The 25949-nt window shown below is 40.0% G+C and overlaps 1 protein-coding gene across 11 annotated transcripts in view; it reads left to right on the forward strand.

The window, feature by feature from the left end:
• TTLL5 (tubulin tyrosine ligase like 5) overlaps positions 1–25949 on the forward strand; it is a 122440-nt gene that overhangs the window by 58211 nt on the left and 38280 nt on the right. For 9 of the 11 annotated variants that reach the window (XR_012056423.1, XR_012056424.1, XM_030274714.4 and 6 more), the window contains one exon: positions 13946–14097. The exons of the other annotated variants lie outside the window; for them this stretch is intronic. Coding sequence is in view for 7 of the 9 variants with exons in the window: in XM_030274714.4 (XP_030130574.4) it covers positions 13946–14097 (152 nt within the window). In the remaining 2 variants the exon portion in view is untranslated. The remainder of the gene's footprint in view (positions 1–13945; positions 14098–25949) is intronic. 11 annotated transcript variants of the gene reach the window in all.

Consider the following 25949-nt stretch of genomic DNA (forward strand, 5'->3'; position numbering starts at 1 on the left):
GTGCGAGGGACAAGTTTGTTACAGGCTTCTATGTGAGCACTGGGCTGGGCTGAGAGATGCTGCAACCACTAAATCTTGTGAAAATTCATCTCTGTCCTGTTGTTTCAAAGTGTTTACAGTCACCAAAACTTGCCTCTGTGAGATGACAAGAATGTCTTGAAGTCATTTTATAGGAGAATAGGCAGAGGATTAGAAAATGTTACAAAAAATGGAATCTATGTTTTATCTTACTAGACAATAAACCAGAGTCTTCTCAGATTTGTGCTTCCATGCAGTTTGCTTCCTTGTTCCTCCAGTGTGTCACTAGTGCAGGCCATGAAAGTCTGCAGAATGGGTTCTGATGTAAATTCTGTATTCCAATTACAATGTAAAGACCAAACGGAAGTACTTACTATCATGGGAAATGATAATCCTTTTGTCAAATGTGGTGATATATAATTGAGTTCTGATAGAATTGCACTTAGTTTCATATTTCATGTTGAATTATGTCCTAAATGGCTACATGGTGACAAATTTTTTGCTTTATAAAATGCTATAGTTGAACTCATCAAAGGTGTTCCAGTTGAGCACTTCTCAGTTAATTAAACTGCCAACTGCTGATTTTCTAGCATAGGCAGTTTGGCTTGGACAGTAATTTTTTTTTTCTCTTTACTTGCTGGATTTGTCTTAGTTTGATTCTTGTATTGTGGGATTACTGTTTTAACAGTTATGTTTTGCTGAGTTTTCTGAGGTATGTTTTATAGTTGCAACAGCTGATGGTATTTGCTTCTCTTTGCTTCTTCCAGTTTTATTTTTATATGTTTGGATTTTGAATAACTGGTTATGCTATTGGTAATATATTTCAAAATGTGGCTACATGTATAACTTTAGGAAGCTGAATAGATTTTTCTTTGCAGATGGGCCTTCAATTTTTAAAGGATATGTCAAAAAATAAAGTCCCGTCTTGTTGCAGCCATTTGTGTAGCTATTAAATGATTTTTAAACTCCTGTATTCTTATCATGGCTTATTACTCCTAGATAAATTAAGAAGTGTAAAAGGGGGAGTTAAGAAAGATCTGCATGGGAAGGGCAGTGCAGTTTCCTGAGCACAGCTGTGCTGAGTAGCAAAGGAGCATGCTCTGGCAGCTGAAACATGTTTAGCCCGCAGTCAGACAGTGTAGGTATACTCAAGAGTGAAAGTGGCTGTGAAGTGCATGGGTAGCCTGGAAATATATTGGCTGCAGTGAATGTGTCTGCACTGCTTTTACTTCTGGGTTCTTCCAAGGTGCTTTCGCAAAGAAGAGGTGGGAATTGGATAGTAGGAGAATGATGGTGCTAATCTGCTTTGCAACAAGCAAACAAAAGATACTCAGCTCCTAGCAGACACTGCTGATTTTCTGACTCTGCTATATTTTGTATTCAACTATGCAGTGTTTGCACATGCTTTGTTTCGGTAGTGAAATATAGAAACGTGTTGGGTTATGTCTTTGTCATCTTCTGTCATCATGAAAGAGATCTGCGTAGAAAGGAATTCACAAGTCAATGAGGAGTTTAAAGCTGGAGTTCTATCTGACAATGAGTTTCCTACCTGAGCCTGTGTCCATTCAGTTCTAGACATCTGCTCTTTACTGTGATTTTTCTGGCCATGTTTTTTAAATAATGATTTTGGAGAGATGAAATCTGAATCTAAAATTTGCTTAGTATGAAAATTTGGATATAGATGAGAACAGTTTTTAAGGTAATATATTTCTTCAGTACTGAATTTATTGCACAAAGCAATTTCTAAGCTGAGGCCATTATTTTTAAGCACACTTGAAACAGTGATGTTTTAGAAGGTTCAGATGTAGCTGCAAAGCCCAGTGTATCATAACTAAAGCATGCAGTAACTGCTTATGCTTTTTTTGTCTTTCACGTGGACACATTCTACTCTTCTGTCAGTCATTAAACAGTTATTCCAATTATTTTTTGATCCAGCCTGGATTTTAAATCCTGTCTTGCAGGAAGGGCCCAGGGGTTTTGTGAGAAGACAGGGCTGCAATGACAACAAGGGCAGTAAGAGGTATCAGCATACAATAAAACATAATAGTAGGGCAGCAAGGCTTGGCTTATTGTTGAGGGACCTGAAACCAGGATATTGGACTTTGAACTGCTAAGCATGGATGTGGATTGGAAGCAGGGGCATTGAATAAATAGAAGTGCAGGAATTGCAGAGTAGGCTGTCAGTTTGGAAAGTGATTTGCAGAAGAACAGGTACTGTTGAAGCTACCTGGGACTGTTGCATGGTTTTAGATTTGGGCAGACCAGGATTTGGCCTGAACCAGGAAGAGGGAAGGCAGAGAGATGAGACAAAGAAATATGTGGGAAAGGATTTAGTAAACACCCGGAGGGAACTGGAAAGTCAAAGACTAACTGGTATGAGATGAAAGGGGGAAAGGCTTGAGATGGGAGTGTTTGAGGGTTCTGGGTTATGAAACTCTGATGGCTTTAGGACAGGAGAATTAACAGATGGAAAACTGAGAGGAGAGTAGAGAAAAAGCTCATATCAGAGTCATTTAATTAAACAAGGCACTACTTTCCAGTACATTTCTAGACAGGAAACTTTGAATTGTTATTTTCGCCCTTTTCACTTCTGTGTTTAAACCACTTGAAATACGATGGTATTTTTAAAAAAAGCATTCTTAAATAAATTGGCATGAAGATTAGAACATTGCTTACCTAATAATAAGAAGAGTACAATTGTTTAAAGCCATTCCAGAAACTTGGAGTTAGTCTACCTTGTTGGAAAGTACCTGGCTGGTATGAAAATTACTTGATATATGGATTTAATTATGTTTCATGATAAGATTAGGACCATTGATTTGGACGTGGTATATGAAAGAGTGACTTGAAAATACTGGTGTTGCTGTGGACTGTATTTTTATGGGGGTTTTTGGTTTGTGCGTTTTGGTTTTTTTTCCCCTCAAGGGCAAGTACTTCTATGTTAGAGTTGAATGCATTGGTTCCCTGTGTTGTACCAAGCTGTGTCTTGTAGACTGGGGTGCTCTGAATACATACCTCCTTCCAAGAGCAGCTGGGAAGCTTATTTTCCATTCCTGTTTTTGTGAGAATTGCTTCTGGTATCCATATAGTAGTGTGGGTCTCTGGGGTTCCCAGGAATGTAGCCTCAGCAGCTGTGCTTGCAATGATGTTGTCATTCTGGTTGGGAATCCATCTCTGTCCCTCTCCAATCCCTCCTATTTTTCACTGTTTTCTACCCATGCCCGAAGCACCTGTTTTGTGTTTCCTCTTACACTCTTGTTTTCTAGCCTCTGTATTAAAATAGTTTGTTATTGAGTTATTTTCTATTGGCATAATTCTATTGATGTTACTGATATTACTTTATTATTTACTACTAAAATACTAATGCCCAAAGGAAAAAATTTAGGTATATGATAAATTTTGAAAAAGGTGTTTAAGATCTATTCTCTTAAGAAAACAAGATTTTTTTGTTTACCTTGGCTTTGTCTTGTCAGTCCTTTCCATTCATTTCTGAAAGATCAGATAGGAACTTCATGCTGATGCTCATACAATATACAGTTCTTAGCATATGAGAGATGAGGAAGGTAAAGCCTTACTGATGTGGAGTTTTGTTCTTTTGTACTTAATCTTCGGTCCTCACAGCTGCACAAAGTGTGTAGGAACATTTTGCCTTTCATTAAGTTGTTTTTCTACTATTTATATTTTTTTTTTCTAATAATGAAGCTCATTTTGAGATTATAACAATTGTTGGAGTTAGGTACCTCTACCCATACTATCCATACTGTTTCAGACATAGCCTGATTTTTGCAGTATGTGCAATCTAACTATAGTACTCTGCAGCATCCAAAAATAGAAAGGTGTGCCTCTTATTAGCTACCCAATGTGTCTGGGAGCAAGTAACAGAGATCTCTATGGTAAATGTGCCTTTCAGGGTCCAGCATCAACCTGGTAAGGCAATGGCTGAGTAGGCTAATAAGGAGGTATCTGATCTCCAATGGCCATAAGAAATTGAGTAATCTATTATGTCCTATCTATTAGAGTTTTTTTAACTGAGAAATATAACACTCAGTTTAACTTGTTTGTATTCAAACTTCCAAAAAGGTTTTTGACAAGCTTTCAGCAAGGGCTGTTAAGATGTCAGATATCTGTAGGATGATAAATGAAGTTTTATTACAGGTCAAAAAAGGGCAAAACCAAAAAAGTAGTCAATTTGCTATATAGCAAGGGGATAACTGAAGATGTGTAATACAGAATGTGCATGATCCAGTGTAAAATTAAAGGTTTGAAAGGAGGAGGTTCATAAGGACATTATTAAGGCATTCTATTACTTAAAGAATGAATTTAAAAGCAAGTCATTGCCAGGTAATATAGGGTGTGAATTTACAGGAAATTAACTATTCTCTAGTCTTCATCCATGTTTGTGCAGCTCATGTTTACTACATGAGGTAATTTCTTGCTACCTTCAGTATAATGGGGGCTGTGAGAGTCCCATGTTTGGTTACAATGAAGTTAGGTGTGTGCTGTAAACTTAAACTTGGACCTACCTCCTGGGAAATTGTCACTATGTTTGTATTCTTTATTTGATTATTATGAGTAAAACTAGTAGAAATTTAAGAGCTGTCTTAATTGGGCTAGACACTGGCAGATGAAGTTCAGTGTTTACAATTAACTGACTATATGATAAGCAATAATTTTAACCTCTTGAATGATTAATCTAAACTTTATTTCTTTAGGGAAGAAAAAAGAATATTTCATTGACATCTCAGTGCAGATACCTGTTTTGAGTTAAGCAGTAAGGTTAGCAAAGAAAATTGATTAGTGTGTTTAAGGAACAGGATAGGATATATATGTTTTAGTGTAAGCATCAATTGCATAACCTTCCTCAAAACTGTTTTCGCTTCTGGGTGATAATTCTAAAGTGAATTCAAGAAAAATAACTGTTTAAAATTATTGACTGCAAATGCAGTTTTAATGAGATGGTGAAAACGAAGCTTTTTGAGGGAGGAAACAAGTGTGAAGGAATTACATAAAGCAATGAAAGACAAGGTAAATAAAGTTTATTTTATTCATGTTTCTCATAATAAGAAGAGGACATTCAGTTTAGCAGGGAGATATTGGAGTAAAAAATTATAGTAAAAGTGAATAGTTATTGTCACAGAAGTTATTTACTTTCTGAAACTTCTGAAAAATTACAAGACCATAGTTTCATCAGAGAGAATAATGAGCATTTTGCAAATGATAGATCCCTAGGTTTGACCATACAGAAATAAAAAATTGATTTTCTTGTCAGTAAGATGTTTGTTATATGCATGGAAACCAAAATTTTTTTCACCTTCTGAGGTATGTCAGACAGGATAGTGAGTTTTCTGGGCCATTGATCTGAACTGACTTTTTCTACTGAAGAACATGTGCTGTGCTGCTGCTTCCATGTTTAAGATTTTCTTTGTTACATTGCTTTACTGGTGTCAATCTTTTCATTATGATAAGTGGGTTTCTGAGACACTTGTGAGGAGCTCAGTATTTGAAATTGGTGATTTCCCTAGTTATGTCAGTTGGATGCTTGTTAATTATTTTTACAAAGTGGTGATGTCTTTGTCAATATGTGCAGTGTAGTGGTTAATGGTGCATGGTAAAACAGTTTTTCAGTTTCCTAAAATGTTCTTGTTCAGTTTGCCCATTACCTCACATGAACCTAAGATGGCGACAGTACTCTTGGGGAAACAAGGCAGGCATGTTGGTGGTGAGTTGGGGAATGAGGCCTGAAGATCCAGTTCAGCAAGCCCATTTCACTGGAGAGGAGTTTTATTGCCTTTCTTGCCTTGATTTTATGATGTAGAGATCTTACTGACTACTTTGTGACTTCTGGACAGCTGAACTAAGAGGGGTTTTTTACCTGTACCTAGCATAAGCCACTGTCGTTTCTTGATGGACAGATGGATGAAAGCTTATCCAGACTACTTTTCCTTTTATACCAGGCTTTAATCTGAAGTCTTTATTTCACGTGTGTTTAGCATAAAATATTTCCATGTGTTTGCATTGCAAGACTTTCTGCAGGGAGGACATGAAAATACACAGCATGTGTGTACATCTAGAGCCAGGTGGCTGGATCCTGAATGCATATATGAGTGTTTTTCTTTGTAAATAGCATGCTACTTCTTTCTGAAGCATGCTGTAAGGTAAAAAATTCTTCTGCAATGCTGTATCTGTGTGAGGTCCCTATCACTGCTTGGTGATGGAGGGGAGCTGGAGTTGATATCTAGCAGGCTGTAGTACATTGTAGTTATTAAGGCTAGGGAGCTGAAGAATGTGTTGAGTTGGCCAGCTTGACCAAGAGGAGGAGGAAGAGAAGGAGGGGAAACCTGGTCGGAGCTCTGACTCTGTGTGTGTGGGAGAGTAAGAGATTTCAGGTCCCAGCTATCATCAGGAATCGCTCCAATTCATGCAGCCAGGGAGTTTAATCACAGGGATAACATCAGACCACCCAGGCAAGGGCTACAGAGAGCTGCCTCCTTCTGTGCTATGCAGCCAGTCAGTGCCCAAGATCCAGGGCACTGCCTGGCAGCCAGGATTCCTGCAAGCATACTGACAGATCCAGTAGAGGATGGGGCATGTCTTAGTCTGTTTTCATTTAGACAGAAGGTGGAAGTGAGCAAGAAGCAGGTAAGTTTACAAAACCTTAGGGGCAGGAAGAGGGAGTGAAGAAGAATTGAATGGAGCATTTTACCATGTCCCAGAGGGATGCTGTATATGCTGCGGGAATCTCAAAATAGTGAGCTTTGTCTTAACATCAACTACAACGATATTGGAAGCCATACCACTCCTCATTTAACTGCCTTTGGCACAGTGTGGAACTCTTGCCTGCCTCGTCCTTGACAGAACAAGCTGCCAGTCTGCCAAAATGCACTGTCTCAGTGGGCATCAGCTTTTTACTGTCTAGACCTGAACAGCGCAGCAAGAGCATTACATTTAGGGTGCAGGAAATACTTACAGAAGTTTGGTGAGGCCATTTTCCCCACTGAGGAGTTTTGGGTTTTTTTCAGTGATGATCTCTTGGTTTGACTCAACCTACTTTATCTGAGTCTTAGTTTTAGTTTCCTTATGTGGCTATTTCTTTGGTTTTTACACTCCCACTGATGGAGAGAACGGGAAATGTAAAGAAAAAAGGCATCTTACTGTAATTAGTAAGTGAAGCCAGAAGCAGACCTCTGAGGGACATTTTTCTTTCCTCTCTCACACCTCTGCACTGCTGCAGGGCCCCATCTTCTCCTCATTCAAGCTGTTCACACAGGAGCTGGAATTACTTTTATTGCTACTGATTTGTAGCAGCACCAGTAATGTAACTAGTTGGTCTCAGCAGAGGCTGTAGGAAGTGAAAATACCACTGTAGTTTCTGCAGTGCTTATGTTGAACTCCTTCTGCTCTGAGGTTCCACAGGGAATAGAAGCAGAGAGTTTTGTTATGATGCAGCAACATCTGCAGATAGTAAGCAAACAGTCCAGGCTGAGCGGCTAGGTCTCATGTTATGGGAAAGATTACACCCTGATCATCCAACTTTTGGCAGGATTGTGCCTTGTAAAAATCACTCCCACTGGAAGTTTTGAGGCAGATTGTCTAAATGAAAGCCTGAATTTTTCAGGAGAAGGAAGAGGGGGAGTTCAACCATCGGCTGCAGCAGCACTAACTTGAGTTTTCTTTTTTCATTGTTAAATGGATGCATATGCTGGAGACACTACAAAGAATTTGCAAGTTTGTCAGGTTTCCCAGGAATGTCTTTGGCAGGTCTTTGTCTGGAACGTTTTTTGGAGACTGGAACACTTGTGCTCTGTATGCATATGTATATCCTGTAAGCTGGTAAGCTCAGAGAGCAAAGAAGGAGTGTCACAGGCCTTTGGCCAGGTCAGCCTTGGTACACACACACATTTCACACTTCCCAGCCTGTTAGCCCCAGTTCTTCCCTCCTGGCCAGTTGTTACTGCAAATTCAAATCTGTACATAAAATGAAGCTGCTTTAGTATAGAGTGCAATCAGCAAGATGGCCTCTGGGTAATAGAAAGATGGTTTTAGAAAAATCTGTTTATATTACATTTTTTCCTCACAGAGTTTGGAGTGGTACATTTTGTTGCACTGTTCACACAGTGCTTGTGTGTTCATGTATGTATTATTTGTGATTTGGGGTTTCCTTTGTCTCTTAAGAGGCAGGTTAAGATTGTGTGATTCCCCCCATACTGGGGATAGCCTGTTGCATTCCAGTATCTTGATGCATTAAGGAAGGCAAGGCAGCTGGACTACTTTCAGTAGTACTGGCATGTTGGAAAGGATGGATCCCAGCGTTCCCTATACTGGCAGATCTGCAAGCTGTGTTAGACCAAGACATGGTAGCCTGTCCTGTCCTGGGAGCTCTGTGGTAAAGCAAGGAAAGCACAACACACTCTAGGGAGAGGACAGGTTAACAGTGAGTGTTTATATTGTTGTAGCATCTAGTCAGTCATCTCTGAAGGCTGAAGGAAGAAAAATAACTGAAAGAACACAATAAAATTTCTTTTTCTTTTTTTGCCCTCCACATGGCAAGTTCTTAGCTCTTCCCTTTTGTTAAAGATTTCATGGATCTTGGAAAGCCTTAGGGGTATCTGTGTTTGAGGAAGGCTTGGCAAGTACAAATGCTTGTGGCTATGAAAGCCAGGTAATGAAAGAAAAAGCACATTTCGTTTGCAAGCTGTTGGATAATGTTGGCATTGCTGGATGACTGGATAAACTTATGGATACATATGCTTACAGAGCATCTGGTAAAAATAGATTGAAATGCAAAGGAGAACACACTACAAATGATGAAACATTTTGCACATTTTCAGTGTTCAAGTGGAATGCTTCCCTCTTTGAGCTCATGATACAGTATCATCTTGTCCTGACTCATCAAAATTTAAGGATTCTGGTCTGATCCTAAGGCAGAGGAGTAGTGATCTTACATGTATCTTATCATGATCCTTGTCCAATCCTTCTTTAAACAAAAAGGTTTCTCAGTAAACAGTTTATTCATGTATGCCTTTGTTGATAGGGTATGTTGTGCTGAAAACTCTCCTGTTTCTGACTGTGAAAATGTTATAATTCTGAAGGTTTTTTGGAAGACACGAAGTAGGCCTATGGTTACTGCATTCTTTTGGTGTATCTTTTGGGCTTGATATGTGAAATATATCTTGAGCTCTGGACCCCTTTTCCTCCTCACCAGTCAGAAAGATCCAAATGGAAATGTGAGATGTGTGAACTGCAGAGGATGCAGTATGGCTCCAAGTAAGAGAAATGAAACTTTGTAGATCCCCAAGCTCCACCACCTTTTAGGCAACAAGATATGACTGGCCTCTGCCAGAAGAGTGCTGAAACTACCAACTGGAGAGGATCAAGTAGGCAATTTATAGTGTATTGCTTGTTGTAACATGTTGACCAGTGAAACTTTGGATCTGCTGTTTATGATGTTGATAATGAAAATTTAAGTTGCTTTTTACTGCCTGCCAAGTGGGGCAGAGTAACAACTTCTAGTGGTGATGTGTCCCTGTTCACCCTGGTTGACTCCTACAAACTAGCAAGGAGAAGCATTCAGGCTTTCAGGAGGCTTTTCCTGAATTCATGGAAGCTGATCTGCAACACTCATTATTATTTTCTTTTTCTGATTGTTATAATTGATGGCTTTAGCTTATTTCAACTATTAGAGAAGATAAAAAAGAAAATACAAACTTCATTGTAGGAAAAAGATTATTGACTATGATAATGGGAAGCTCTTGAAGGACTAGTATAATGTGGATCAGAAGAGTGAAAGATATTAAGCTATTTTTCTGAATATTGCTTGTGATTTCTTGAAGTACTATACAATGGATCTTTGTCTGTAGGCTAGTATTAATTGGAAGCAAATTCTATCCTGAAGTTTTTATTCCTATCTGTACTTGGAGAGTTCATATTTCATATTGAATTTTTAAATCAGATTAACAAAAACCCCTCAACTCCTATATTCAGCACTTTGGGGTATCATTGTGTTGTGGCTTTGCTCTCAGTTTTATTTTTTTCAGAAATAAATTTCTCTGAATAAGGCATGGCCATAGAAATCAGTTATTTTAAGCTTATGTGTCTCTGCTGGCAAGACATGCATATTGCAGTTGTTAACTTACCTTGTAACATTTAAAAATAAAAATAAATGTAGAAAAGTATTTCAGCATTATGCGATAGTTTGTCTTTTGGCTTATTAGCATTGTATTGAAGTAAACATAACAGTACATATAAGTACTGTTTCTACCACAGGTATATATTGGTGTGGCTGTGACAACCCACATGTTCATCTCCTCTCCTCTCATTTTTTCATATTGCCTCATAAATGGAAGTACATCAAGTGGACTCTTTTCCTTCCTTGAGATCTTTTGGGGATTTACTATATCATGGTCATCTTCAGTCAGCATGTGCCTTTCAGCTTCTGACATCTTTGCTGATCCAATCAGTTTAAAAATGGTCGCAAAAATTTGACTCCTTCTGTCATGAGATATTAGCTGTGTATTGTCTTACCTTTAACAAGGTCCAGGTTTTTTTTATTTGTTTGGTTTTGCTCTTCTATATGGATTTTTGGTCCAGGTGCATTGCCTTTTACACCAAAGTACCATCTGATTTGCTGCCAAGTGTTTGCCTCTGTAAAGGGAAGAATGCAGTTCTGTCAGGTGCACAGGAAGACTAGAAAAGGAAGCCACTGCTGAGCACAGATGTGTTGGGGGTGCCTCAGTAATCCTCCCAAACATCCTGGCTTGTTAATTATAGCAGCTGAAATGTCTCAAAGCATGGCACAGTAACAAGCAGTAACACCTGTCTGGGTGGCCTGGCTGCAGCTAAACCTTATATTCTTGCTGATGCTCTCTCTTTCTGGATCCTTTGCCTGTTTTTAATTCTGGTGTAGTTTAAACACCTGTCTATCCGGAATGTGTGAAATGTCACTATTACCCGTGCTAAGCTATTTGCTCACCTGCTTAAAAAGACAGCTTTCAAATAAGCAATGATACATTGATACAATGATAATTAAAGAGGAAAGCATGTCACAGTAATGGAGTAGGATTGAGGTAGTAATTTGTCAGACTAAAATGGTTCTTGGCATCAAGATAATGAGGAGAGAAAATTGGATGAAGTAATCTTCATTTCACACATTGGATGTGTTAGCAAAATGGTGATCACTGTTGCTGACAAGCTAAGAATTGTATATAACTTATTTTATTTACTGTGTTGCCTTCTGTATTTGCATAATTTACCATTCTTCCTTCTTTTCAGACAATACATTCTTTGTGACCAGCAACTGTCATTGTTAGGTATTTGTATAGTGCCTGGCACAATCAGAACAAAATCCAATGTGAAGCTTTCTGTTACTGCAATGAAGATGCTTTAAGTTTTAATTAAATTCTGTAGAACACAGCAACATTAAGGGTGAGGTAGAGGCACCAAAATGTCGCCTAATACCGTTGTCTGTATAAGGTGGGTAACACTACCTATTGCTAAGCTTGCCTGATAATGTCCCACTGTAAGATCTTGTCTTAAATTGCTTATAGTGTTCTGAAACTTTATTCATTTGAATTAATGTTTTCTGTGCTTAATGTTCAGTTTTCAGAACACTTCAGGCAAGGCAAAGTATTCCAGCCAAAACCAAGGCTGAATTAAAAAAGTATTTTGTGCATTTTAATACCTACAGAACTTTTATTCTAAATCTCTTAATCTCTCTTGCTTTGAAATAGCAATTTGGAATTCAGAGTTTTGTTAAAGCTTGATTGCAGAGTAACTGTTTAAAAAGCTTTAGTTGTAATATACTCAGCAAGACCTTCTCAGCTTCCTGAAGATTCCCTCCACACTGAGGATGCTAAACTGAATTTCTCTGTATTTGCACCTCTAATGTACTTTGGCTTGAGCTTCTGTTCTCCTGTATTTTCAGTAACCTGGTCCATGCTGGGTTGGGGACCTGTCTGACTTGACTGCAGAATTAGTAGGAGTTCTGCCACGTGTAGAACTGCCAGGTGTGGAGAACAGCTAGGATACGGAGGCTGTGAAATTTGTATCTGGACATAATTTAGGAGAGGACACCGAAAATCATTCAGACAGAAGAACAGAAGTAGGTGGAGTGATAGTGTGGTAAGTGGGGTCCAGTGAGTAGCCCGCATTCAAGGACTGGATGGACAAAGAGGTTGGCAAAAGGAGTGGACTGGGGAGGGGAATAAAACCAGAACTATGGGGATATATAGGACATGTGAGAACCCAAGAATGGAAGTGTGGAAAGACAGATCAAGTAATTACCCTGACCTGAAATTATGTGGGTCAGGGTCCAGGTGTAGTGGGGAAGCTAGTGCTGGAAGTCTGTAAGAATGAAACTCTACTGGGGAAAACAAGGAGAATGACACCTGAAATGCAGAAGCTGAGACTGTGTGAGAATAATAATACACAGACGAGGAACAAGAATGGAAAATGATAGACCTGAGAAGAGATGAGCTAAAAGTGACTGTTTTTGGAGAAGTGGGCAGAAGCCTAGTGTATAACCACTAGAATTCAATCCTGTCCAGAACTTGAAGTAGGAGTTCTGAACCTACAAAATGCTTAGGTGCCTTGTACTACTAAAACACAGGAGGGACAACCTACTGTGTTGACAATGGCAATGTTTATGGTGCAGAGTTCAGTTAGAAGGCTGTCTGTAGTCCTGAACAAGCCTATTTTAAGTATGAGTGTAGTGTATTGCAGTGAAGGTGGTATGTACTTGTTTGAGTAATTGCACACAGATTCTGTTCAAGGGCATTGTCAAGCTATGCTTAAGTCACACTTTAAGTGTCTTAATAAGCATCTCATTTGAGATCTGGAGCAGGTGCAGGGCTAGTTGTTAGACTCTTCTGTCTGTGTCCTGTGTTTCATTGGACACATGCTGCCCAATTGCTATAGAAGGGAGGAGGGCCAATACAGGTAAGTCAGGTTCACCACATGATCCTAAACATTGTGCAGACCCTGATGTTTCTGCTGTTCCTAAAAAGTAGCATGTGCTCATAGAATTTAAGGTAGGTGTATGTCAGAGCCTGACTGGGAGGCCTTTGCAAAGTTGGCTTTTCAACTTTTCTATTGTTTTGTTGGCTTTCTTTTTTCCAAAATGTAAACTGTTAAACAGCTGTAGTAGATCCATTGCATTATGTATTTCTTCAATACATCAACAGATTGTGTCTGCATGCAGAGTTTGATCTTTCAAGAGTATGAGCAGCGCAGGAGGAATGCTTAAAGAAAGAAAAATGGGATACATGTTATATGCTTAAAAATTTACAGTTTTTAGAGCTTGATATTGGAAACGTACACCTAACATGATCTTTTTGCATGTACTTGTGTGAACACAGTATTTGTAAGTGGTTGTGTGAGCAGTTTCTTTAATGTTTGGTTGAGTTTTGGTTTAAATTTTGGTATCCAAGGTACTTATGCTTTTGGGTTGTGCCTGTATGTTTGTATAGAGAGGGGTGGAGACAGGGCAGGTATGTATGGTTGGCTTACTGACACAGCTCACCATGACTGGAGAGATAGTCTGATCTTTGTTCAGTGTAATATAAGCTTTTGATCAACACATGTGGAGTTTATTTTTCACATGGCAGGAACTTTTTTACTTTGGGATTTTTGCCCCATCTTTGTCCTTGTCCTCTTCTGTTCTGTGAATGGAAGGGTTGTAATTTTCATGCTGGCCCCTGAATTCATCTCAGGCACAGTGGATGTTGGTGTCATCACTCACTGCTTTAGGCAATTAGCACAGTGCTTTTGTATTTGAGTATTTCCGTATTCTAGCAATTTCACTTGTCTTAGTACATGCTCTATCCCATTTACTTAGTGATACCTTTTTCTCTTCTCTTAGCTTTTAATTGTCTCTGATAGTTTGTTTGGGTTTGTTTTTGGTTTTTTTCTTTTTTTTTGTTTGCCTCTTTAGTTAACAAACCTGGACTTGGCAAGTGGAGATATAAAGGCGAATGCAACTGCTCCACAGAGCTACTGGTCACCACTCAACAAAAGAGGGTCACTGTGGCCTGTTCAGTCAGACACTCATAGAGATGACAAAAGATCTGTCTCTTCAGCAGTCAGGTAAGTTAAAATTGCTGATCTAGCTTTGTGAAGAAGAATGTAATGCACTCATTGTTCATTTGTAATTTGTGTTTGGTTTCTTGCTCAAGTGCAGGAGCATGTCCAGAGAAGGGCAACAGAGCTGGTTAAAGGGTCTGGAGCACAAGTCTTATGTGAAGCAGCTAAGGGAGCTGAGGTTGTTTATCCTGGAGAAAAGGAGTCTTGGGGAGTGGGGGGCACAATATTGCTCTGTACAACTCCTTCCAAGGAAGTTGTAGCAAGGTGTGTGTTGGTCTCTTCTCCCAAATAACAAACTCTAGGACATGAGGAAATGACCTCAAGTTCCATCAGTGGAAGTTTAGCTTAGATATTAGGAAAAATTTATTAACCAAAAGGGTTGTCAAGTATTGGGACAGGCCACCTAGGGAAGTGGTGGAGTCAACTGAGGGTTTTTAATACATGTGTAGATGTGGTACTTACTGACATGTTTCAGTGGCGGACTTGGTAGTACTAAGGTTAACAGCTGGGCTTGAGGATCTTTTCCAGCATGAACAATTCTGTGGTTCTAAGGGTTGGAGTAATGGTTTCTCTCAGATCTAGAAACTAGCCCTATGAAAATAGCTATGTTCCCAGAGCTGTCAGGTTCATGGTAAAATAAGGGCATGGATGAGAAAGAAATGTCTATTTTCCCTTGATCATTTCCCATCCCTGCATCTGTAAGTTTAGGTTTGCTGGCATTGAGACATATATGCAGAATGCAAACTTAGACATGATGCTGCAAAAATCTCCACTAAGTCCTCATCTTCATGCTTTTTCCTTGAATATCAAGTGTAGATTGTTCAAAGATAGAGCAGTGCTTATCAGAGTTTCTTTTCCAGATGTCTTCTTTATACTCTATATTAATTTTGAGCATTGGAATTTATACTTATGGCTTATACACTCCTGGGAATCAGGGCAGAGGACTGATTCTACAATAAAACCATTCTTCCTGTGATTCAAAGAGCAGCAAGATTTACTTGCAGAAGTCTGAATCTTGGAAGCTAGGAATAAGGCAAATGTGCTGCAGTAACCAGGCTGGAATACAGCCCAAGACTGCTGGAGATTTGAATTCTTCTTTTGTCACTCCAGTAAATAATATTGAGTCCTTTGCCTAAATGTTCATTTTTGTCTTCTAAAACAGGATAATAAAGCAGAGCTTCTCCCAGACATGAATTTAGCTCTGGAAAGCACTATGTACATGAAAATTTTTATTACTGGTGCCTGAATGCTACTGGAATATGGAGGGAAGTGAGAGAGGCAGAAACAGTGCAAAAGACATGTGATCTGAGTGGTGATCCTTTCCCAAATGGGTCCTTCAATAGAAAGATTGTAATGGGGTTTGGAAAGCTCAAGTAAAATTGTTCTTATTTCATCAGTCACTACTTTTCATCCTGCCTCAAGAAGAGGAATGTGAGAAATGAATTCCTGGCCTGTTTCTGTTCCAGCACAATGTTTGCCTCAGGGGTTTAAAGTTATTGAGAGAAGTGGTGGTGATTCTGCTCTTGGACCCCATCCAGACAAGCTATTACCTAGTCCAAATAAAGAACCTACCCAACAGGTGTAAATTGCTTTCCCCGCCTACATGGCTTGGGAGAGCAGCAGAGCATGCAGGCTGTCCTAGAGCTTCCATTCCCTTTTCAGCTCAGTTTGCACCTTTGCATGAGTTCACAGACAGAGCTGCAAACCCCACCACTAATGCCCAGAACTCCACTCTGAATGACTTCCAGGGTGGTGCCTCATCTAGCATTGTGTGCATAGTTTAATGCCTGTAGTTAAAGTTTGTGTTTTATTTTGTAGAGCATCTGATAATACTTCAGAATTTTCCAGTCACAACTGATAGAAGATTCCATCTTCAAACCTTTTATGAATCATTTAGTCTTTCATTACTTCAGTTGCTCTGTTTTCTATCCTCAGAACAAGAATCAGAAAGATGCCTTAAGACTCCCTATTGAATTATTTTATTTTCATGACTCCTTTTACAGAATGGCCAAAATACTGGGAGTTAAGAGTTTTGTGTAAATCTGGAAATGAAAACAAAAAATTCTTGAGCCAATGCTTGATTACTTGGTCTGTGAACTTCTGCTTAATGAGAGAATTCCAAAACGAATATCAAGGTCATGGTATATGGGGATGGCTGTCTTGTATTGTAAATGCCTTTTTTTGGTACTTGATTTGTTACATTGGAGCAAGCGATTCTTAGAGGGTCATCTGATGGGTGTCAGCCCATGCTCCTTGCTGGATGACTGAAGTAATCTTCCTGTTTTGAGATCAAGATTCTCATCTATTAGTATCAGAATTCAGCAAGGCTGGAATTGTTCTGTGAATGGGTCTCTTATCTGGCTTACACTTAGCTCCAGTTCAAGCATCTGTCTCTGAAGTGCAATCCTCAGTCAATTTTTGTATGGCTCTGTGCTGCTGAAGTTGGCTAGAAAATTTTGGTTTGATGCTCACAGAGCTGTAGGATTCAGGCTATTCTTTTAATCAAGTCATCTTCCCCTTTAATTCCCACTCTCAATAGTGACTTATCTAAATGTATCTCAAAAGAAGTTATCCTTTCTTTTGTTAATTCCTTTTCTTTGCATAAGATAAGGTGCTAAACTAGTGGTCTGCTTGCCAAAAGGCAGAGGAGGTCTTGGGTTTGCAATAGAGAGAAAGAGGATGGATCTATGTTAAAATGTTATTTTATAAATCTACACTGTTGTGCATTTTGAGGCTTTTTTTTTGCCACTTTCTATAAGCATTTATACAGTTTCTACTCAAATAATGGCCTGGCCTGTTGCTGCACCTCGGACAAAGAAGCCTGCAGGGCTGCACAAGAGGTGACACGTTCCAAATTGTATGTGGCCTTACTTCTGACTACAGTGACGTGACTGTCAACTTCTGCCACATTTACTGCAGACCTGCCTTTGTTGCCCTCTGTATATGAATGGAATTGGTGCCAAATCTGTTCTTTCCTTCTTTAATCCTAGTCCTGTTTTAGTGCTGTATCTCAGTTCTGTCTCAGCTTCTCACTCGTCCATTGGGCAGGATTATCACTCTTTCACGTTGTGCTGTAAAGGCATTACATATGATTACATGTTTTGTAGTAGAGTTATTAAAGATTATAATATAAAATTATATTAAAGATAAAAATACAATTTTTGTCACAATTTTAGTAATGTACTCCAAGGACCACAACCATGAAAATGATTCCTCGTTATCCAGTGAAACTGTGAGTCAACTGAAGCCAAGACCATACTAGAGCTGGTCTTGAAAAAGCATTTTCCTGAAAGCATTCTTGGTTTCATAATAAAGGTAAAAAATCAGGTGTTTAACAGAACGAAATTTGTTGATTCAGAACATAAACTAGTCTTGAAGTACTTGTTAGCAAATAGCTGAGTAATCCCTAGTTATAAGGACAGTAAATGGAGATTAGTAGAGGTTTCTGGCACTGGAATTTGCAGCTTCTTGTTTTTTTGAAAAAGACAGTGGATTTTGTCTAAGAATTGGGCTCTGCAGGTCACTATATCTCTAAGACCTGGACCAAAGCTAGCAAGAAAGATTTCTTTCTAGCTGGTACAGATTTGTGTTTTCGGTGAGCACCTTGTATTCAGCAGCAGCCATCCTTGCTCATGTTCATCTCATAGGGGCAGTAAATTGGCAAGAATTCAGCAGTGAAATGGTCAGTGTTTTTTCAGATCTCTGTTTCATTAGCTTCCTGCTCATTCATAACATTTATCTCAAACCTGAAGACTGACCTTGCACTTCTGAACTGCTCAGCATATCTTTTCCTTGGATTTTCTGACAGGCTTATCTAATTTGGTTAGGGCAGGCAAGCAAGCTTCCTTGTCATCAGTCAGAGAGTAGAATGGCAGTTGAATTTATATTAGAGAGCCTGTGAAGGGCTACTGCAGTCAGAGAAAAGGGATTCTCCTCTTTTCCTTGCTTGACATGTTTGAAATACTCCTTAGCTCATAATTTCTGCCAAGGTGCCCAGGTTCATCAAGAAATGTCTTGTTGGTAGACTTGTCTAATCTGGTTTCAATTTATATAAACACATGCTTTTTCAATTTTCTGATCTAAGGAGGTTTTAAGTTTAATTTACTCTGGTATCACTCTCAATGATAGTAATAGCAACAGCTCTCAGGGCCTCACAGACTGTGCTGTGTGCACACACCTGCTGTATGTCCAGGTTCCCAAACAATCTCTGCTTTGGGTATTTTTGGTTTTGTTTTTCATTGCCTAGAAGTATAGAATAGTGTGGAAAACCAGAAGATGCCATCTAGATATTTATCATCTCAGATGCTTCTGGGTCACATTGCATATATTTACTGCTCATGTACAAATCAACAATGTAGGTGCAGGAAATCAAATACTACTTAAAGAGCTTCCTGTGCCTTCTCTAATAGAAAATATGTATTAATTTATATCCCAAAAATTCTACAGCAAAATGACTGTACACTTTGCTCGCTTGCGCACCCCACTTGACAAACTAAGATTGCTATGCTGCATCATGTGACAGGCAGTCTCTCAAATCAGGACTTTCCTTTTAATTGCTGGTCTTCCTTAGCTTTGGCTGGGTAGTGTCTACTTTATATTCTGATTCCCCACCTAGTGCCTACTACTGCTTCATGCTAATTTCTTTTACTGCTAGGGGTGCATGTATTATGTTTTCTGGATTTCAGATGCTCTGATCACACCAAGTATATATTCTCTTGTCCTTACTTCTGCCTGCAAGCCCATACATAGTTAACTCTCTCCCACAACCCCAACTGCAATGCCCATGCTGCTTCTGCTATGCTAATTCCACCCTAGTCTAGCTCAAGAGTCTTGCAAAAAAGCAAGACTGTCCCATCATAAGAATCACCCTGCACATCTTTTGTCTATTTCAGTCTCTGTCTTCTCATTGCTCTTCAGAGTCTGTCTAGTCAGGGTCCAAGCATGATTTTTTATTTCACATTCTACAGCTCCAAAATTTAAAACAAAAACTGAGGGAACAACAAAGCCACTTTTACCTTCCCTTCATGTTAAACACAGCCAGCTGCCCATTTGACACAAAGAATTGAGACCAGTGAACCGTAATTAGTTGATGATTGCTATCTGGGGTCTTTCTGTTTTTATAAGAATAAATATCTTCTCTATGTTACGTATGTGTTGCCTTGTAGTTCTGGGTTGATGGTAGCTTTATTCTCTTCCAAATAGTTGTTTCAAGCTCCCTGCAGTTTCTTGCAAAGTGGAGGCTTAACTGACTGCTCTCCAGTACTGCATTTGCCAAGTGTTCAAAGCCTATTTGTTTGCACAGGATCTAGGTGTGAGGTGATTTGGAGGCTCTCCTATGCTGATGCCTCTGGAGGAGATGAAGGGAGAAAGCAGCAAGCACTGAGGGTTACACAATAGGTCCTCAGTTCAGTCTGAGCAAACTGCAATGACCTTAACACCTCTGTGGCTAAGCACTACAGAAGTGCCAGAGCAGCAGCAGCCCAACAGCACTGAATCCAGTACTCTGCTAGCAAAGCCACGTGTCTGTTCCTTGCTCCCCACAGTTTTTGTTATCTTCTCTTTACCTTAATGCCTGGATTCATTCCATTTCTTTATTTGAGGTGGAGAAGTAATGGAGGGTGGGTTCAGTGATTCTTCTGTGATCTCTGTCTGCATTGCCTCAGCAGTTCTGTCATGCTGATTCTACCTGTGGTCCTCAAGAGGGAGCATTTCTAAGAGCCCTGAATTTGGGGTTTATTACTTCCTGCTCAGAGGAGGTTTAAGGAGGGCAGGTAAAAAATAGAACTATTATCTGGGTAGCTGTACACTTTTACAAGTCACCCTGTTTCCAGTTTGTGTTCTTCTCCCTGTGCATCCATGAATATTTGTGCCTATAATTCCTGCCTTAACAACCTCTTAACCCTTAGTTAGTTTTTTTCCATGCATGTCTCCTAGGGTCATCAGTGACAACTTGTTAAGTGTGGAAGTGAATTGGCTGACTTAAACTTCAGAAATACATGTCTCACCTTGTATTTATATATAGATAACATATATATATATGTCACACTAAGGAAACGTGTTGTCAGGGCCAATTGCTCTCCATCCTGCTTGGAAATCGCTCTGGGCCTCAGCACCATGGATTGGCAGAGTCCTCAAGGATCCCTGCTTCCCACAGCTAGGCCTTGGCTCTGTTTGTCTGGAGCCTGCAGGAGAGGAGAGGCGGAAAGCTCGTGACTTGCCCAGACAGTCTGAGCCTGGCCCCGCAGCCTCGCTCCCCAGACGCTGTTGAGTCGGACTTGGCTGGCAGCCGCCGTGCTGTTACTTTTCCGAGGTAATAAGTGAGATTAATCACAGGACCCTTTCCAGAGGCATAGGAGGTTTGTGCTGCATGCAGGGAGACCGTAGGAGCCTGTGCTGTGAGCTGGAGGCAAAAGCCGAGGCCACAGGGCAGGGCACCAGTGAGGTTGTGCAAGTGCAGCCTCTCTGCTCAGCTGCTCCTGGGGAGCGTTGCTGGAGCTGCAGCCTGCAACAGCCCTGGATGGGCCCTGGCAGAGCACAGGGGCCACTGCCACTGTACTACCTTTGTCTGCTGGCCTTGGACAGTTACATTTTCTGCAAATAACTCTCAAATTTGAGGGGGAGCAAGCTTCTTTTTGACTGCGTGACTTCCAGAGGAGATAAGAGGATCTTTCCTACTATTCCCTACAGCAAACTATGGAGAGCAAGCAGCCCATGTTGATAGGCAGAGGAGAGTGACAGGGATCTCCTACCTTCTCCCAAACCAATACTACATAATGATTTTGGGTTTCCTCTTTTCAGCTGCCTCCACAAACTGACCTTACCCTGATGTAAACACAGGCTTTGCTATCCTGGACTGGGCTGCTAATGTCTTCAATTCTCCCATCCTCTGCTGCAGAGCAACTATCTCCAGTGTCATCAGTACAAAAAAACGTTAGCAGGGAAATCCCCTTTCTGAGGGGAAGATAGATTTTTGCCCTCTAACTGCTAACAGCTGGCATGTAGCTCTTGTAATACTTTGTTCTGCATAGTCTAGTGTGGATATTGTAACGAATCATGTATTCTACCTTCTGCAAAAAATGTAGTCCCATTGAACTGTAGCAATGAGTTCCACGGGTGGTGCATATTATGCAAAAGTTCCTTTTTTAATTATTTCCCAATTTTTGCCAGAAGTCTGTGTACCTGTAACAAGATCACATGAAGGCAAACAGAAATGCTTGATATATTTTCTGCCCTATTTATTCTCTATCTTTTTATCATCTCCCTTCTTGTTTGTCTCTCCTAAACTAAACAGTTCCATTCTTTTCAAATTCTAAATAGAGATCTTCCTGGCCCTCTAATAATTGTCTGGCTATCTTTACAGAGATGACAAGAAATGAAAACAGTGCGTCAAGAAGGAGTAAAAGGCACTAGTGTTATTTACATGAAACTAATAGCTTTAATTTCTGTCGCAGCTTAGATATAGGACTGTCTTATTGGTTTCTGACCATGCTAAACACTGAGTTTTTTATTAATATGCAGTTGTTTTTCTTTGATTATTACAGTAAATGTTGAACAAGCAACAGATATAAGTGATCATTTTTTCAGGGATTTTTTTTTTCCTTTCCCCATTCCTTGCTAGGCAACTCTTCTTTTCCTGCACCGGTGGATTTTGATGGCTGTGATGGAAATTGCTGCATCTTTTCTGTTCTATTAAACACCTAATTCAATATGGAACAAGTTGAAATCTTCTAGTGTCTTGCACTATTTGACCCAAAATGTTCCCTCAGTTATCCCTGATCTTGGAGGTCTTTGAAATACACTGTATCAGTTCTAAATATTTTGTGTTGCAAAGTGACCAGCACATCTTCCTTTCCTCTGCATTTATTTAAGCCTCCCATTCACCTTTAAAATAGTTGTTTTCCAGAGTGGTTTTCAGAGGGTTAATGTGCCTGTAGTTCTCATGGGGGAGATCTACTCTGCTCCTTACATTCTTGTAGGAATGAGGGGATCCTGTATTCTGGTGCTCTATAGGAGTGGATCTGGCTACAGCAGCCTTCCTCTCTAAAGGAGCTCTGAAAGGGTTACAAGGGAGCCTTGGCTGTTTCTTTGAGCTATTTGGAAAGGACTGGCCTCAGACAGCTTGGCAGGAACCTGAGGTCCTGTTTTTTCCAGCCCAGCCCTTCCTTCTGCACAGAGCTGTCAGGGAATCCCACGAATGTCTGGTTTTTCCCCCTTTCCTAATTCTTTTAACAATATTTTTATCCATCTGTGACTCTTCCTCACACAAGGATCTCAAATTTTATCCATTGATTTGCCTTGCACGTAGTGAAGTATAAATGAAAGATGTGCTACCATGCTATGGCTTCTGGAATTGGTTCACAGTTGTGCAGCTGAGAAGGGCATTGGGAAGTTTCCCAGAAGAATGTCCTTTCTGGCATTGATCTTAGGGCAGGTCCATCTGGCCTAAGAACAGAGGAATTGAATGGGCCCATCTTTGAACTGTGCTATTCCTGTGTGTTACAGTGAGGCCCTCTGAAATCTTGGGGCTGCATGTTCTGTATCCTCCCTAGCAGAAATACAGAATGCTGCTCTGTAAAAATGGAAATCCCCTTTGTAAGCCAGGCATATGAAAGACAAGATAGGGTTAGTGACTTTTCCTTCATTTACCTCACACTGCCCAGGACTGCCCTGAAGTTGAACTCATTGTGAATATTTTGGAGATTTCCAAGTCCGCCCTGTACCTTTTCACTTCAAGTAGATGGAGGTGTAGTGGGTAGTGTGAGAAGGGAAGTTTGATTATTTGTGAGAGCAAAGGTCTTGAACGGCTGTGTTGAAGACATTGGTATTGTACAGCTGAGGAAGAGAAATTGAATTAGTCCAGTCCAGTGCTGGGAGTAGGCTGTGATCTGAGTTCCATGTAGAAAGACTTCCAGAAGGCAGCCCTCCTGTGGGCCAGTCCCTGGACAACCCTACAAAGTCAGCAGCCAAAGAGCCTGGAATCAAGCTCAGTTGAATTAAGAGTTTCAGTGACCAAGTACAAATGCCAGAGCAGGAGGTAGCAAAAGGGGCCAAAGGGTTTTCCTTCCTACTAGGCTTTGTTTTGGAGCTATCTTCCATTGTACAGTGAACTTTCCACCAGCAATGCGCATTCATGTTTTCCATCCAGACCAAGGTCTTGCTTTAGCTTGGCTCTGTCAGGATGAACAGTCTTCTTTTTGGTGTTTTGTACTGTGTTGTAAGTGGGAAATCCCTACAAAAGCACCAAGAAACCCCTTTCCTGTCCCTGAAAGCATTAGCTGACCTTCCCTGTGAAGGTTCTGCTTTCACCTAATTTCCCCTGGCTTTGTGACTGGTAATGTTTTGTGGCTGACACCACAGTTTGGGAATTGCATGCTGTTGGCTCTATGTCAGTCTGTTATTCTCTAGGGTTTCTCTGAGCTGCAGGTATCAAGCAGCAGCTGTTTGTGAGCCATGCAGGGATCCAATATTTAACAAGAATGTCTTTTGAAAAAGAGGGAGGGAGAAATGTAAAAAGTCAGGGTTATTTCAGTTCCCCTTTGTATGTGGTGACAGCTTTGCTTGGTGATCCTGTTCAGTATGTCTTAGGGGTAGGTATGTTTTATAATCTTTAAGAAGATGCAGCAACCACAACTCCACTGTGGAGCACCAACTTTTTGTGTAGGGAGTAGTATGGCTTATAATAATAAGTAACATTTTTTTACACTGGATACTATGAGCCATTGAGTAGTTTGACCAAAATGCTCTGGCTAACAGAACTTTGGTTGGTAATGAACAAGAAAGCTCACTCAAAAAAGCTTGTTACTGGATTGTCCGGAACCAATGCCAGTTACAAGAATTTTTAAATGCTCAGTTAGGGCCAGACTGTGCAGTGTCAGGATGGAAATGTCAAGAATCCTTTATTACAAGCAGTTATTTATAGGACTTCATTCTGTAACAGTAGTTGAAAGATATATTCTTAAAAAAAGAGAAGGCAGGGGAGAGTGAGCAAAAAAAAACCTAGGTAGTGCTAAAAGATACCAGTTTCCAGACATTCTTGTATTGCACACATGGCATTTTTATGAATATTTCTTATCCAAGGACTGTTCACAGCAAACCAGGTGGGGAGATGCCAGGCCAGCCTGGCTGATTCAAATCTATTTAAAACTGGCGCTGAGACAACAACCTTTAGTAAAAGGAATTTTAAACTAAGTGAGCTCTGCTGCGTGGTTGGACACGTGAACAGGCTCCCCAGGGAAGTGGGGAGCCTGCCAGAGTGTTTGAACAAAACTCTTGGGCACACAGTGTTACTCTTGGGGTGTCCCATGCACAGCCAGGAGCTGGATGTCAATGATCCTTCTGGGTCCCTTCCAACTCAGGACATTCTGTGATTTTGTGTTGCTTGGCTTTTTTGCTTGGATTTCAGATTGCATCTGGCTCAGTGCATGTCTTCCACTCCCCTTTCTATCTTTCTGCTCTCTGGCGCATGGGACTTAACTGCACAGTTAGTCAGAGAAGATCTGGGAGTGCTGCACATGCTATTGGCAGCTGTCTGTTAGGGATGCTTTACCTGGGCAAGATTCATCTTTAAAAGGGCTGTGACTTTCTTGGTCCAAACCTTTTGTCTGCATAAAGATTTCTTTATTTGTTCGCTGCTGGAAAAAGAAATATAAGATCTTCTCTGTGAAGAATGTAGTCAAGTTGGGTCGTGAATGTTTTCAGTGCTGGAAATGTGAGTTTTCTCAAAATTCAGCTGAGAAAATGTTCATGTTTGGTAGACTATATAAAAAGGAGGAAATCTCAAGTCTGGACCATCTGTTTCTTTTTTGATACTGGGCTAAAGATGCTGGTGGGTGAAGAGGTGTCAGCTTGTCTTCATTTAGCATTTTGATAAGTTGAAGATGCAGAGACTTGAATTGAGGAAGTTTAGGAATTTTGTTTCTTCATACTTGTACTTAGTTGAGAAAAACTTTTCACAGTCAAATTCTGAATTTCAAATGAGAATTTTTCATTACTTATTGAAGACAATGTACTCCTCAGTGGTGTGACTTATGTTTCCCATTACAGTTTCCTAAAAGTTCTCAAGCTGTGGTGTTAGAAACAGTGTGAAATAACTTGTTAGAAAGAACGTTCTGTTCAATAAATTTCTGATCTCAGCTCCACTAGACACTTGGGTGTGATTCTTTGACAGTCTCATGATGCTAAAGATTCTGGCTTCTCTGTAAGTATCTTTGGATGGATCATAATTTGAGCAACAATTAAAGACTTTCTGATTCAGGCAGTCAGCATGATAAAGAGAACAGACAGTAAATCGAGCAGTATATGTGAGAGATTTAAGCACAGGCACAAAAACTCAGCCCTAAAAGTGATTCTTCATTGACTTTGCTCTTCCTAAAATTCAGTGCTTTGATGATCACATCCCTTTCCAGTAAGGATCTGTGTATAGTATCTTCAGGATATTCTCCAGGAAAGTAAGATTTAGGTGTCTACTATCAGTGATCCCCCTAGCCTTCATTTTCCTTACCAGAAAATCAAGGAAGTTTAGACTTATCCCTTAGGAACAATTCCAACAAAAGCTGCCAATTAAGATTTTTTGGAGCAGCTGTCTTTCATAGAGTTTGGTTTTGCATATTGACAATTTGCTTATCTATCTTCAAAGCTGAAAAACCTCAGGGAGGAGCTGTGTTTTAATGTGGAATTCGTTTTGCTTAAAAATCAATGGGAAATAATAACGTCTCTCTTATCAAAGTTCACCAATATCTTAATTTTTAATTTTAGTTTCTACAAGTAAGCACAAATAATACATTTAAAAGTATTAAGTAAATAATAGATACTGGTAAAATAATTTTGAAAACCCAGTTTTAATAGTTGGATTATTC

This window comes from Taeniopygia guttata, chromosome 5 (assembly GCF_048771995.1).
Source record: "Taeniopygia guttata chromosome 5, bTaeGut7.mat, whole genome shotgun sequence".
NCBI classification, from domain to species: Eukaryota; Metazoa; Chordata; class Aves; order Passeriformes; family Estrildidae; genus Taeniopygia; species Taeniopygia guttata.